The sequence below is a fragment of the Clupea harengus genome, chromosome 1 (assembly GCF_900700415.2).
Source record: "Clupea harengus chromosome 1, Ch_v2.0.2, whole genome shotgun sequence".
NCBI lineage: Eukaryota > Metazoa > Chordata > Actinopteri > Clupeiformes > Clupeidae > Clupea > Clupea harengus.
The window spans coordinates 22104155-22120904 of NC_045152.1; the positions used below are offsets into that span (position 1 = coordinate 22104155).

Below are 16750 nucleotides of genomic sequence, written 5' to 3' on the forward strand. Positions count from 1 at the left end.
TGTGCTCATTCATTTTGATAGTAACTCTGAATTCATAGGAGATATGAGTCAATAATGTCTTTTTTGATCTAAACATTTTGTAATTGCAACCAGAAAAATATCATCTTTTTTTCGATAATTTCATGTATGTAATGAACGTGTAATGTTATGCATGACACAGAATGATCCACTAATTACTTCATCAACTCTTGTCTCCAGCTCTCTGTCCTCCTCCCTTCCCCTATCCCTCCCTCTCATATAAAACTTCTTGTGTGGCTTCAGCTCTTCAGAAGGTCCTGGACTGTGGAAAACTCAGAAGAGCAGCTCAGCTTTCATCATAACCATGTTGACTACATCTCTACTGCTGCCACTGGCAGTCGTTACCTCTGATTTACAACATCAACATCAGTTTCAGAGCAGACACCTCCACTAACACAGTATTATTACAAGGCCAGAACTTCCAGACTGAGGACACAGCTGTGTATTACTGTACTAGAGAACCACACCATGACAAACATGCTGCTTCCCCACAAAAACATCAGCTGGGCCTCCACTCCAGTAACACTAGCATGTCACAGCAATAACACCATGCTGTCATATTAACTCATGTGAATCATACAAATCTCCTTTCCTTCTTCTACGGGTGTGGCATTTAGGACATATTGTAATGCACAATGCTGGCCTAGAGGTCTAGTTATTTCAACAAAATGAAAATATTTTGTTCATGAAGAACATACATACATTCTAAGTATGAAGGACACATTTTGTACTTTACTGACAAGTAAACCCATTCACTGGCTACTGGTTGAGTAGGAAATTCATTTTCATTCAACATGTCCAGCATGTATTCATACATCTTTCTGTTCTGCCCTCTTTATCAGGAAGACATCATGCAAAACCCAGACTCCCTTGAGTATTTATATCCTCAGGCACACAGTCAGTCATGAAGACACATATGCTCACACACTGCTGTTAGACATGAACTTCATTATTCTATCAACCTTGCTGGCTGTCTACTCAACAGGTGAGGAGCCATCCCACAATAAAAAGAAACAGATTGGAGTATAATATATGTGTTTTTTGTCACGTTATTTCTTTTCATGTTTTTTTTTTTAGGTGGACATGGTCAGACCTTGACAGAATCTGAGCCTGTGGTCATTAATCCTGGAGGATCTCACAGACTGACCTGCACAGCCTCTGGGTTCACATTTAGTAGCTACGATATGGTTTGGATCAGACAGGCTCCTGGGAAAGGGTTGGAATGGGTGTCATATTTATCAAATCCAAGTGGATCAACCAAATACTACTCAAAAGCAGTTGAAGGAAGGTTCACCATCTCCAGAGACAACAGCAAGAGTCAGGTGTATCTGCAGATGAACAGCCTGAAGACTGAAGACACTGCTGTGTATTACTGTGCCCGATAGCCACAGTGACAGAAGAGTCTGGAGAGATGAACAAAAACTCATAGTGAAAACAGGGGCACTGAGCTGTGACTGTCTGTTCAAAAACACAGTTTTACAGTCTTATGCCTTGCTTGCCCCATGTTGGACAGCAGGTGGCGTCAGAGATGTAGAATACGGGGATATTCCCATGAACTCATACTCATCAACACCACACAATGAAACTTTCATTAACCTGAAATCAGATGAGTAGTCATCAAACATGTTACATTTCTTTCATTACAGTGAAGCTGCAAGTGAATCAGTTGTAGCTTCACTGCATATTTAAATTAGTCAGATAATGTATGCAAGCAAAATATCACATCAAGAAAAGTCAGTTCATGTGCCTTGACATCTTTTAGTAATAATGTATTATGTTGAAATTGATTCAAATAAAACATATTCCATGGTAGTAACACAAAACAGACACCAAAACAATACCTTAATCAATGATAACATATCCAGTAGGCCTACATGCACATTTATTTTAACTGATTTTAAGTGCAAAGTCTCTGTTCAGATTAAGAGGAGAAAAAAGACTCTTTTATTCTTCTAAAATCTTGAAAGTGTAATTTAGAGTTAACCACCATTATGTACAGTACAGGTGGATAAGCTATTTTCTCACAGTATTTAGCCTTTGTTGTCATAAAATGGATAATTCAGACATACTATCAGGTCAAGGAAGGATATTTCATGTCCCTAACCATGTTTCAATACTGATGAATTGTAGACTGAAGATGAACATTTAAAACAGATTCAAAGCAATAGTGATTATCTGCAGTATGAAAGCATCAACCCATATGTAGGATGTGCTCATTCATTTTGATACTAACTCTGAATTCATAGGAGATATGAGTCAATAATGTCAAGCCTTTTATTTTTCTAAACATTGTGTAATTACAACCATAAAAATATCATCTTTATTCGATAATGTCATGTAATGTTCATGTAATGTAAATTATGCATGACACAGAATGATCCACTAATTACTTCATCAACTCTTGTCTCCAGCTCTCTGTCCTCCTCCCTTCCCCTATCCCTCCCTCTCATATAAAACTTCTTGTGTGGTTTCAGCTCTTCAGAAGGTCCTGGACTCTGGAGAACTCAGAAGAGCCGCTCAGCTTTCATCATAACCATGATGACTACATCTCTACTGCTGCTGCTGGCAGTCGTTACCTCTGAGCTAAAGACACAGGATCAAATCAGTAAAATCTAAAGAGTAAATCATTATTTCTACCTGTTTCACTAATTCCCTACTATCATCTTTACAGGTGTTTATAGTATTGAGCTCATCCAACCAAGTCATATGGATGTGAAACCAGGGGAGTCATTTTCCATCTCCTGTAAGATTTCAGGGTTTTCAACTTCTCACTGCTACAACTGGATACGCCACTCTGCAGGAGAAACAATGGAATGGATTGGGTACATTTGTGGTGGTGGAGACAGTGGGACCACAGACTCATTAAAGAGCAAGATCAGTTTCACCAGAGACACCTCCACTAACACAGTATTCTTACAAGGCCAGAACTTCCAGACTAAGGACACAGCTGTGTATTACTGTACTAGAGAACCACACCATGACAAACATGCTGCTTCCTCACACAAACATCAGCTGGGCCTCCACTCCAGTAACACTAGCATGTCACAGCAATAACACCATGCAGTCATATTAACTCATGTGAATCCTATGAATCTCCTTTCCTTCTTCAACCAGGTGGGGCATTTAGGACATATTGTAATGCACAATGCTGTCCTAGAAGTCTAGTTATTTCAACAGAATGAAAATATTTTGGTAATAAAGAACATACATACATTCTAGGTATGAAGGACATATTTTGTACTTCACTGACAGGTAAACCCATTCACTGGCTACTTGTTGAGTAGAAAAGTCTTTTCACAATTTTCTTTCAACATGTCCAGCATTTATTCATACATCTTTCTGTTCTGCCCTCTTTATCAGGAAGACATCATGCAAAACCCAGACTCCCTTGAGTATTTATATCCTCAGGCACACAGTCAGTCATGAAGACACATATGCTCACACACTGCTGTTAGACATGAACTTTATTATTCTATCAACCTTGCTGGCTGTCTACTCAACAGGTGAGGAGCCATCCCACAATAAAAAGAAACAGATTGGGGTATAATATATGTGTTATTTTTCAAGTTATTTCTTTTTCATGTTTTCTTTTTTCAGGTGGACATGGTCAGACCCTGACTGAATCTGAGCCTGTGGTCATTAATCCTGGAGGATCTCACAGACTGACCTGCACAGCCTCTGGGTTCACATTTACAAGCTACTATATTGCTTGGATAAGACAGGCTCCTGGGAAAGGGCTGGAATGGATAGCTAGCATGCACAGCTCCACTATCTACCAGTCTCAGGCTTTTAAAGGACGGTTCACAATCTCTAATGATGACGGCAAGAGCCAGCTGTATCTGCAGATAAACAGCCTGAAGACTGAGGACACTGCTGTGTACTACTGTGCCCGAGACCCACAGTGATAGAAGAGTCTGGAGAGATGAACAAAAACTCACAGTGAAAACAGGGGCACTGAGCTGTGACTGTCAGTTAAAAAAGACAGTTTTACAATCTTATGCCTTGCTTGCCACACTTTGGACAGCAGGTGGCGTCAGAGATGTAGAATATGGGGATATTCCCATGAACTCATACTCATCAACAACACACAATGAAAGTCATTAACCTGAAATCAGATGAGTAGTCACCAAACATGTCACATTTCTTTCATTACAGTGAGGCTGCAAGTGAATCTGTTGTGGCTTCACTGCATATTTAAATTAGTCAGATAATGTATGCAAGCATAATATCACATCAAGAAAAATCAGTCCATGTGCCTTGACATCTTTCAGTAATAATCTATTATGTTGAAATTGATTAAAATAAAACATATTCCATGGTAGTACCACAAAACGGACACCAAAATAATACAATGATAACAAATCCAGTAGGCATACATTGAGAGAGCATGTTCATTTTAACTGACTCTAAGTACATAATCTCTGTACAGATTAAGAGGAGAGATGACTCTTTTATTCTGCTAAAAGCTTGAAAGTGTAATTCAGTGTTAATCATTATTATGTACAGTACAGGTGGGTGAGCTATTCTCTTACATTAATCAGCCTTTGTTCTCATAAGATGGATCAGTCAGACATACTATCATGTCAGGAAAGAACGCTTCATGTCCCTAACCATGTTTCAATAATGAAGAATTGTATACTGTAGATCAGCATTTAAAACAGAATCAAACCAATAGTGATTCTCTGTGGTATGAAAGCATCTAACCCATATGTAGGATGTGCTCATTCATTTTGATAGTAACTCTGAATTCATAGGAGATATGAGTCAATAATGTCTTTTTTGATCTAAACATTTTGTAATTGCAACCAGAAAAATATCATCTTTTTTTCGATAATTTCATGTATGTAATGAACGTGTAATGTTATGCATGACACAGAATGATCCACTAATTACTTCATCAACTCTTGTCTCCAGCTCTCTGTCCTCCTCCCTTCCCCTATCCCTCCCTCTCATATAAAACTTCTTGTGTGGCTTCAGCTCTTCAGAAGGTCCTGGACTGTGGAAAACTCAGAAGAGCAGCTCAGCTTTCATCATAACCATGTTGACTACATCTCTACTGCTGCCACTGGCAGTCGTTACCTCTGATTTAAAGACACAAGATCAAATCAGTAAAATCTAAAGAGTAAATCATTATTTCAACCTATTTCACTAATTCCCTACTATCCTCTTTACAGGTGTTCATGGTATTGAGCTCATCCAGCCAAGTCATATGGATGTGAAACAAGGGGAGTCATTCTCCATCTCCTGTAAGATTTCGGGGTATTTAACTAGTCACTGCTACAACTGGATACGCCACTTTGCAGGGAAAACATTGGAATGGATTGGGTACATATGTGGTGATGGAGACAGTAGGATCACAGACTCATTAAAGAGCAAGATCAGTTTCAGAGCAGACACCTCCACTAACACAGTATTCTTACAAGAACAGAACTTCCAGACTGAGGACACAGCTGTGTATTACTGTACTAGAGAACCACTCCATGACAAACATGCTGCTTCCCCACACAAACATCAGCTGGGCCTCCACTCCAGTAACACTAGCATGTCACAGCAATAACACCATGCAGTCATATTAACTCATGTGAATCATATGAATCTATTTTCCTTCTTCAACCAGGTGGGGCATTGAGGACAAAGTGTAATGCACAATGCTGGCCTAGAAGTCTAGTTATTTCAACAGAATGAAAATATTTTGGTAATAAAGAACATACATACATTCTAGGTATGAAGGACAGATTGTGTACTTCACTGACAGGTAAACCCATTCACTGGCTACTGGTAAGGTAGGAAATTCTGTTCACAAATTTCATTCAACATGTCCAGCATTTATTCATACATCTTTCTGTTCTGCCCTCTTTAACAGGAAGACATCATGCAAAACCCAGACTCCCTTGAGTATTTATATCCTCAGGCACACAGTCAGTTATTGAGACACATATGCTCACACATTGCTGTTAATCATCATGAACTTTATTATTGTATCAACCTTGCTGGCTGTCTACTCAGCAGGTGAGGAGCCATTTTCCCACAATACAGTGTATAATATAACAGGTTGGGGTATAATATGTGTTATTTGTTACGTTATTTCTTTTCATGTTTTGTTTTTTCAGGTGGACATGGTCAGACACAGACTGAATCTAAGCCTGTGGTCATTAATCCTGGAGGATCTCACAAACTGACCTGCACAGCCTCCGGGTTCACATTTAGTAGCTACTATATGGCTTGGATCAGACAGGCTCCTGGGAAAGGGCTGGAATGGATTGCACACATGCACGGCTCTACTATCTACCAATCTCAGGCTTTTAAAGCACGGTTCACAATCTCTAGAGATGATGGCAAGAGTCAGGTGTATCTGCAGATAAACAGCCTGAAGACTGAGGACACTGCTGTGTATTACTGTGCCCGATACCCACAGTGATAGAAGAGTCTGGAGAGATGAACAAAAACTCACAGTGAAAACAGGGGCACTGAGCTGTGACTGTCTGTTCAAAAACACAGTTTTACAGTCTTATGCCTTGCTTGGTCCATGTTAGACAGCAGGTGGCGTCAGAGATGTAGAATATGGGGACATTTCCATGAACTCTTACTCATCAACACCACACAATGAAACATTCATTAACCTGAAATCAGATGAGTAGTCACCAAACATGTTACATTTCTTTCATTACAGTGAGGCTTCAAGTGAATCTGTTGTGGCTTCACTGCATATTTAAATTAGTCAGATAATGTATGCAAGCATAATATCACATCAAGAAAAGTCAGTCCATGTGCCTTGACATCTTTTAGTAATGTATTATGTTGAAATTGATTAAAATAAAACATATTCCATGGTAGTAACACAAAACAGACACCAAAACAATAAAGTAAACAATGATAAAAAAAATCCAGTGGGCCTACATGCACATTCATTTTAACTGATTCTAAGTACAAAGTCTCTGTTCAGATTAAGAGGAGAGAAGACTCTTTTATTCTTCTAAAATCTTGAAAGTGTAATTTAGTGTTAACCACCATTATGTACAGTACATGTGGATAAGCTATTTTCTCACAGTATTAAGCCTTTGTTGTCATAAAATGGATAATTCAGACATACTATCAGGTCAAGAAAGGATATTTCATGTCCCTAACCATGTTTTAATACTGATGAATTTTAGACTGAAGATGAACATTTAAAACAGATTCCAAGCAATAGTTATTTTCTGCAGTATGAAAGCATCAACCCATATGTAGGATGTGCTCATTCATTTTGATACTAACTCTGAATTCATAGGAGATATGAGTCAATAATGTCAAGCCTTTTATTTTTCTAAACATTGTGTTATTACAACCATAAAAATATCATCTTTATTCGATAATGTCATGTAATGTTCATGTAATGTAAATTATGCATGAAACAGAATGATCCACTAATTACTTCATCAACTCTTGTCTCCAGCTCTCTGTCCTCCCTTCCCCTATCCCTCCCTCTCATATAAAACTTCTTGTGTGGCTTCAGCTCTTCAGAAGGTCCTGGACTGTGGAGAACTCAGAAGAGCAGCTCAGCTTTCATCATAACCATGATGACTACATCTCTACTGCTGCTGCTGGCAGTCGTTACCTGTGAGCTAAAGACACAGGATCAAATTAGTAAAATCTAAAGAGTAAATCATTATATCGACCTATTTCACTAATTCCCTAATATTCTCTTTACAGGTGTTCGTGGTATTGAGCTCATCCAGCCAAGTCATATGGATGTGAAACCAGGGGAGTCATTCTCCATCTCCTGTTAGATTTTAGGGTTTTCAACTAGTCACTGCTACAACTGGATACGCCACTCTGCAGGGAAAACATTGGAATGGATTGGATACATATGTGGTGATGGAGACAGTAGGATCACAGACTCATTAAAGAACAAGATCAGTTTCAGAGCAGACACCTCCACTAACACAGTATTCTCACAAGGCCAGAACTTCCAGACTGAGGACACAGCTGTGTATTACTGTACTAGAGAACCACTCCATGACAAACATGCTGCTTCCCCACAAAAACATCAGCTGGGCCTCCACTCCAGTAACACTAGCATGTCACAGCAATAACACCATGCAGTCATATTAACTCATGTGAATCATATGAATCTCCTTTCCATCTTCAACCAGGTGGGGCATTTAGGACATATTGTAATGCACAATGCTGGCCTAGAGGTCTAGCTCTTATAACAGAATGAAAATGCAAGATCTTGTAGAATATTTTGGTAATGAAGAACATACATACATTCCAGGAAAGAGGGACACATTCTGTACTTTACTGTCAGGTAAACCCATTCACTGGCTACTGGTTAAGTAGGAAATTCTGTTCACAAATTCCATTCAACATGTCCAGCATGTATTCATACATCTTTCTGTTCTGCCCTCTTTAACAGGAAGACATTATGCAAAACCCAGACTTCCTTGAGTATTTATATCCTCAGGCACACAGTCAGTTATTGAGACACATATGCTCACACACTGCTGTTAGACATGAACTTTATTATTCTATCAACCTTGCTGGCTGTCTACTTAGCAGGTGAGGAGCCATTTTTCCCACAATACACAGTGTATAATATAACAGATTGGGGTATAATATACGTGTTATTTGTTACGTTATTTCTTTTCATGTTTTGTTTTTTCAGGTGGACATGGTCAGACACAGACTGAATCTAAGCCTGTGGTCATTAATCCTGGAGGATCTCACAAACTGACCTGCACAGCCTCCGGGTTCACATTTAGTAGCTACTATATGGCTTGGATCAGACAGGCTCCTGGGAAAGGGCTGGAATGGATTGCACACATAAGTGGCTCTACTATCTACCAATCTCAGGCTTTTAAAGCACGGTTCACAATCTCTAGAGATGATGGCAAGAGTCAGGTGTATCTGCAGATAAACAGCCTGAAGACTGAGGACAGTGCTGTGTATTACTGTGCCCGATACCCACAGTGATAGAAGAGTCTGGAGAGATGAACAAAAACTCACAGTGAAAACAGGGGCACTGAGCTGTGACTGTCTGTTCAAAAACACAGTTTTACAGTCTTATGCCTTGCTTGGTCCATGTTAGACAGCAGGTGGCGTCAGAGATGTAGAATATGGGGACATTCCCATGAACTCCTACTCATCAACATGTAACAAATCTGGGCTAGGCGCTCAGATATTGTCAACAAAATAAATCGAGGTTCATTAAAACACGCATGACAGAAATAACGTGACTTGTATATTTATTTTATGGTGCTTATATTTACAGTGAAAAGAAGATAGTGAGAAACAATAAAGAGCCCGTAGGCCATAGAGTCTGTATCACCGTCCAAACAACAAAAACCGAGCAGTTTTGCGCTCTAGTCCGACATCCAAAACACGGGAAAAAATCCACAAAACTCCGACGCAATCTGGATGTCCAAACAAAAAGGTATATCCATACGAATCAATCCGAACAGCAGCGAGATAATGCTTCTCTCAGAACTGCAACCAGCATCAAAAAGAGTGAGGAAAAGGATCGATCTCACCTCTTCAAAAATGTTAATTCAGCTGGTTTCCCTATCCCGACGGTATTCCTAACCCCGGGAGATGAGTAGGGCTTATTCTAATATCTTCTCCAATCGGCGATCCAGTCCGTTTATCTGGAGTCCTCGAGGATATCAGGTAGCTTTCGTCACTGGCAACATCTGCCTCCATTCATTTCTCCTCCTCCAGTTTCCGCGTCTCCGTTTAAACACCAAGCAGGTGATTCCAAACGGAGCGCAGCCATAGGACAGACAGAAAAGGTGTGTGCGTGAGTGAGTGAGAATGTGAGTGACCCTATCCTCTTCCTAGGCTCTGGAATCGGTGACATATGTCAAAATATTCTGCTGCCTATGAAAATATCACCCTAGTCCCTGGCCAGGCTTTCAATTTTATATTTTGAGGTAAAACACCCTCAGGTGACCTTTAAATTATCTATTAGCCAATTTTTTTATGTGGCTGATGTCACAAACACCACACAATGAAACATTCATTAACCTGAAATCAGATGAGTAGTCACCAAACATGTTACATTCCTTTCATTACAGTGAGGCTGCAAGGGAGTCAGTTGTAGCTTCACTGCATATTTAAATTAGTCAGATAATGTATGCAAGCATAATATCACATCAAGAAAAGTCAGTCCATGTGCCTTGACATCTTTTAGTAATGTATTATGTTGAAATTGATTAAAATAAAACATATTCCATGGTAGTAACACAAAACAGACACCAAAACAATAAAGTAAACAATGATAAAAAAATCCAGTAGGCCTATATGCACATTCATTTGAACTGATTCTAAGTACAAAGTCTCTGTTCAGATTAAGAGGAGAGAAGACTCTTTTATTCTTCTAAAATCTTGAAAGTGTAATTTAGTGTTAACCACCATTATGTACAGTACAGGTGGATGAGCTATTTTCTCACAGTATTTAGCCTTTGTTGTCATAAAATGGATAATTCAGACATACTATCAGGTCAAGGAAGGATATTTCATGTCCCTAACCATGTTTCAATACTAATGAATTTTAGACTGAAAGATGAACATTTAAAACAGATTCAAAGCAATAGTTATTTTCTGCAGTATGAAAGCATCAACCCATATGTAGGATGTGCTCATTCATTTTGATACTAACTCTGAATTCATAGGAGATATGAGTCAATAATGTCAAGCCTTTTATTTTTCTAAACATTGTGTTATTACAACCATAAAAATATCATCTTTATTCGATAATGTCATGTAATGTTCATGTAATGTAAATTATGCATGACACAGAATGATCACTAATTACTTCATCAACTCTTGTCTCCAGCTCTCTGTCCTCCTCCCCTCCCCTATCCCTCCCTCTCATATAAAACTTCTTGTGTGGCTTCAGCTCTTCAGAAGGGCCTGGACTCTGGAGAACCCAGAAGAGCCGCTCAGCTTTCATCATAACTATGATGACTACATCTCTTGAGCTCATCCAGCCAAGTCATATGGATGTGAAACCAGGGGAGTCATTCTCCATCTCTTGTAAGATTTCAGGGTTTTCAACTAGTCACTGCTACAACTGGATACGCCACTCTGCAGGGAAAACAATGGAATGGATTGGGTACATATGTGCTGATGGAGACAGTGGGACCACAGACTCATTAAAGAGCAAGATCAGTTTCAGAGCAGACACCTCCACTAACACAGTATTCTTACAAGGCCAGAACTTCCAGACTGAGGACACAGCTGTGTATTACTGTACTAGAGAACCACACCATGACAAACATGCTGCTTCCCCACACAAACATCAGGGCCTCCACTCCAGTAACACTAGCATGTCACCGCAATAACACCATGCAGTCATATTAACTCATGTGAATCATATGAATCTATTTTCCATCTTCAACCAGGTGGGGCATTTAGGACATTTTGTAATACACAATGCTGGCCTAGAGGTCTAGCTCTTTCAACAAAATGCAAATATTTTGGTCACATTTTAATTTACTGATAGGTAAACCCATTCACTGGCTACTGTTAAGTAGACAAACATTTTGTCAACATTTATTCTTACATCTTTCTGCTCTGCCCTCTTTATCAGGAAGACATCATGCAAAACCCAGACTCCCTTGAGTATTTATATCCTCAGGCACACAGTCAGTCATTGAGACACATATGCTCACACACTGCTGTTAGACATGAACTTCATTATTCTATCAACCTTGCTGGCTGTCTACTCAACAGGTGAGGAACCATTTTCCCACAATACACAGAAACAGATTGAGGTATAAAATATGTGCTATTTCTCACGTTATTTCTTTATTCATGTTTTTTTTTTTTTAGGTGGACATGGTCAGACCCTGACTGAATCTGAGCCTGTGGTCATTAATCCTGGAGGATCTCACAGACTGACCTGCACAGCCTCTGGCTTCACATTAAGTAGCTATCACATGAATTGGGTCAGACAAGCTCCTGGAAAAGGGCTGGAGTGGATTGCATTCATTCAAACTGCTAGCTCCTATAAGTACTACTCCCAGTCGGTCCAGGGACGGTTCATAATCTCTAGAGATGATGGCCCGATACCCACAGTGATAGAAGGGTCTGGAGAGATGAACAAAAACTCACAGTGAAAACAGGGGCACTGAACTGTGACTGTCTGTTCAAAAATACAGTTTTACAGTCTTATGCCTTGTTTGCAGTCACAAAAGAGGCTGCCTTGCAGTACAAGAAATAACAATCTACTTTTACATTCCAGAGATCTATTTTACAATTTTTTTCATTTTTGTTTCATTTAAAATAAATAATTAAAATGCACATGGTATATATAAAGCGATAAGGTGTTGTCTTTTTGTAGTTTTTTGAGTTACAACACCAAACCATTACACACCAATCGTGAGAAAAAAGTCTGCTGGCACAATTAACGTTTTTATAACATGAACATCATTTTATAGCTGCTCACATAAATACTGTGCATTAACATTTTAATGCTGAAGTCCTCAAAATACATCCATCAATATCAATATGCATAAAATATCCATCTTAGTGGTCTTTAACCTTTCTGTGTAGGTAGAGATGGTGTAAAACCTATTTAACATCTTATCTGATGGTGCAGTGTTCCTGTGGTTCAACTGGTACAGCAATGTCATGGGTTTGATACCTTAAGAAGCACGCATCCTGCTAGAAATGTATAGATGTACAATACTGTAAGTCATTTTGGATACAGCACCCACTAAATGTATAGATGTACAATACTGTAAGTCATTTTGGATACAACACCCACTAAATGTATAGATGTACAATACTGTAAGTCATTTTTGGATACAGCACCCACTAAATGTATAGATGTTCAATACTGTAAGTCATTTTGGTTACAGCACCCACTAAATGCCTAAGCTACATAAACATCAACTATCTAGCAACAAGAATAGCAAATGATACGGGCACTGGCACAACATTTGCCCAGTCTCTCCAGGGCCAGTTCCCCATCACCAAAGACAGCAACACACTGCACTTACAAGTGAAAAGCCTGAAAGCTGAGGACACAGCTGTTTATTACTGCGCTCGACACCCACAGTCACACATGAGACTACAGAGCTGTACAAAAACAACTCAGGCAGTTCTTACTGATTGAAGCACAAACGTTGTTGTGGCCGACACCGCCTCTCCTTGTTGTTCCTTCTTGAGACTACAGAGTCTAGTCTCAACTCTCTCCTCTTCAGCCCCCTCTTTGATAGATTATTTTTCACTAAATCATGGCTGCATATAAGACAGCAAAGGAAATTTGAGTGAGTTTGAGGTGAACTTAAATACTCATCTCCACAAAACCCTGTAATGATGGTGCTGTTTTGAAGATTGGATGTTGAAATCACAGTGAAAATGTACATATGAAAGAAAATGAATTAGGGAATATTCATGACTGATCCAAATCTTTAACACACTTAAACTGATAAAAAAATCCCTAATATAAACCCCGCTGGTGTGTCTGTATGTCTTCAGTGGTTCCCGGGGTCTGAAGAAGACAGAAGCTAGGCTCCTATCAGCTCAGCCACAGCTTAATCCTGATCCCTGCAGCTCTCCTGCTGCTGCTGCTGCTGCAGCCGCTACCACCTGTGAGGTAGAAGATAAGGCTTTGGTGACCCGAATATCACCTTATCACCTATATGTACTCGAGACCCACAGAAAGATAAAAAGAGCTACTTCTGCATACAAAATCCTGCCTAGTTGTTTAAGTAACACCAACACAAAACCTGACATAAGCTAAATGTCTAATGAAATTATTTTTGACAATAAATACAATATTTATGACATTATTCATAACTGCATAAGAATTTTGCTATGGTTATGCTATATTTGTGGGAGAAAAATAATTTAGTTTAGCATAGTTTCACTTCAAAACACAATGACACTTAACATGCACTGTATTCTTTTAAATATTTGGATTTTGATCATTTCAAATGGTCTTTTTTCCATTTTGGTCATGAAGAACATACATACATTCTAGGTATGAGGGACACATTCTGTACTTTACTGACAGGCAAACCCATTCACTGGTTACTGGTTAAGTAGGAAATTCTGTTCACAATTTGTATTCAACATGTCCATGGTACATCTTTCTGTTCTGCCCTCTTTATCAGGAAGACATCATGCAAAACCCAGACTCCCTTGAGTATTTATATCCTCAGGCACAAAGTCAGTTATTGAGACACATATGCTCACACACTGCTGTTAGACATGAACTTCATTATTCTATCAACCTTGCTGGCTGTCTACTCAACAGGTGAGGAACCATTTTCCCACAATACACAGAAACACATTGGGGTATAATACGTGTTATTTTTCACGTTATTTATTTTTTCATGTTTTGTTTTTTCAGGTGGACATGGTCAGACCCTGACTGAATCTGAGCCTGTGGTCATTAATCCTGGAGGATCTCACAGACTGACTTGCACAGCCTCTGGGTTAACAATCAGCGGCTACTTTATGGCTTGGATCAGACAGGCTCCTGGGAAAGGGCTGGAATGGATCGCGAGCATGCACAGCCCTGGTAATATCTACCACTCTCAGGCTATTCAGGGACGGTTCACAATCTCTAAAGATGATGGCAAGAGCCAGGTGTATCTGCAAATGAACAGCCTGAAGACTGAGGACACTGCTGTGTACTACTGTGCCCGAGAGACACAGTGATAGAAATGTCTGAAGAGATGAACAATAACTCACAGTGAAAACAAGGGCACTGAGCTGTGACTGTCTGTTAAAAAAAAAAAACGTTTTACAGTCTTATGCCTTGCTTGCCCCACTTTGGACAGCAGGTGGCGTCAGAGATGTAAAATACGGGGACATTCCCATGAACTCATACCCATCAACACCACCCAATGAAACTATCATTAACCTGAAATCAGATGAGTAGTCACCAAACATGTTAAATTTCTTTCAGTACAATGAAGCTGCAAGTGAATCATTCGTGGCTTCACTGCATATTTAAATTAGTCAGATAATGTATGCAAGCATAATATCACATCAATAAAAGTCAGTCTATGTGCCTTGACATATTTCAGTAATAATCTATCAAGTTGAAATTGATTAAAATAAAACATATTCCATGGTAGTAAAACAAAACAGACACCAAAACAATACCTTAAACAATGATAACATATCCAGTAGGCCTACATGCACATTCATTTTAACTTATTCTAAGTACAAAGTCTCTGTTCAAATTAAGAGGAGAGAATATCTTATTCTAAATTCTAGATATTCTTCTTAAAGCTTGAAAGTGTAGTTTAGTGTTAATCACCATCATGTAAAGTACAGGTGGGTGAGCTATTTTCTCACAGTAATCCGCCTTTGTTCTCATAAAATGGATAATTCAGACATACTATCATGTCAAGGAAGGATGTTTCCTGTCCCTAACTATGTTTCAATATTGCTGAATTGTAGATTAACATTTAAAACAGAATCAAAACAATAGTGATTCTCTGCAGAATAAAAGCATCTAATCCACATTGAGGATGCGCGCATTCATTTTGAGACATACTCTCAATTCATAGGAGGTAGGAGTCATAATGTCAAGTTTTTTAGTGATGTGAATGAAATTAAATTAATGACATTTTTTTTAATTACAACCTCAAAAAATATAGCATTAACTTGATAATGTCATGTAATGTACGTGTAATCTAATGCATGACACAGAATGATCCACTAATTACTTCATCAACTCTTGTCTCCAGCTCTCTGTCCTCCCTTCCCCTATCTCTCCCTCTCATATAAAACTTCTTGTGTGGCTTCAGCTCTTCAGAAGGTCCTGGACTCTGGAAAACTCAGAAGAGCAGCTCAGCTTTCATCATAACCATGATGACTACATCTCTACTGCTGCTCCTGGCAGTCGTTACCTGGGAGCTAAAGACACAGGATCAAATCAGTAAAATCTAAAGAGTAAATCATTATTTTGACCTATTTCACTAATTCATTACTACCCTTTTTACAGGTGTTCATGGTATTGAGCTCATCCAACCAAGTCATATGGATGTGAAACCAGGGGAGTCATTCTCCATCTCCTGTAAGATTTCAGGGTTTTCAACTAGTCACTGCTACAACTGGATACGCCACTTTGCAGGGAAAACATTGGAATGGATTGGGTACATATGTGGTGATGGAGACAGTAGGATCACAGACTCATTAAAGAGCAAGATCAGTTTCAGAGCAGATACCTCCACTAACACAGTATTCTTACAAGAACAGAACTTCCAGACTGAGGACACAGCTGTGTATTACTGTACTAGAGAACCACACCATGACAAACATGCTGCTTCCCCACACAAACATCAGCTGGGCCTCCACTCCAGTAACACTAGCATGTCACAGCAATAACACCATGCAGTCATATTAACTCATGTGAATCATATGAATCTATTTTCCATCTTTAACCAGGTGGGCAGTTAGGACATATTGCAATGCACAATGCTGGCCTAGAGGTCTAGCTCTTATAACAGAATGAAAATATTTTGGTCATGAAGACCATACATACTTTCTAGGTATGAAGGACACATTTTATACTTTACTGACAGGTAAACTCATTCACTGGCTACTGGTATTCTGTTCACAAATGTAATTCAACATGTCCAGCATTTATTCATACATCTTTCTGTTCTGCCCTCTTTAACAGGAAGACATCATGCAAAACCCAGACTCCCTTGAGTATTTATATCCCCAGGCACACAGTCAGTCATGAAGACACATATGCTCACACACTGCTGTTAGACATGAAATG

General features: G+C 39.2%; 1 long non-coding RNA gene and 2 gene segments (V, D, J or C); all 3 read left to right on the plus strand.

The window, feature by feature from the left end:
* The first annotated feature begins 3409 nt into the window (after positions 1-3409).
* Positions 3410-3703, plus strand: LOC116221428. Its single transcript, XR_004164107.2, has 2 exons — positions 3410-3521; positions 3616-3703. It is a non-coding gene; the product is annotated as an uncharacterized LOC116221428 (long non-coding RNA).
* Positions 3704-5981: 2278 nt separating this feature from the next.
* Positions 5982-6436, plus strand: LOC122133223. The segment is given in 2 exon segments: positions 5982-6027; positions 6129-6436. Coding segments are annotated over 2 exon segments (354 nt in total).
* Positions 6437-14203: 7767 nt separating this feature from the next.
* Positions 14204-15147, plus strand: LOC116221424. The segment is given in 2 exon segments: positions 14204-14263; positions 14360-15147. Coding segments are annotated over 2 exon segments (357 nt in total).
* The last annotated feature ends 1603 nt before the right edge of the window (positions 15148-16750 follow it).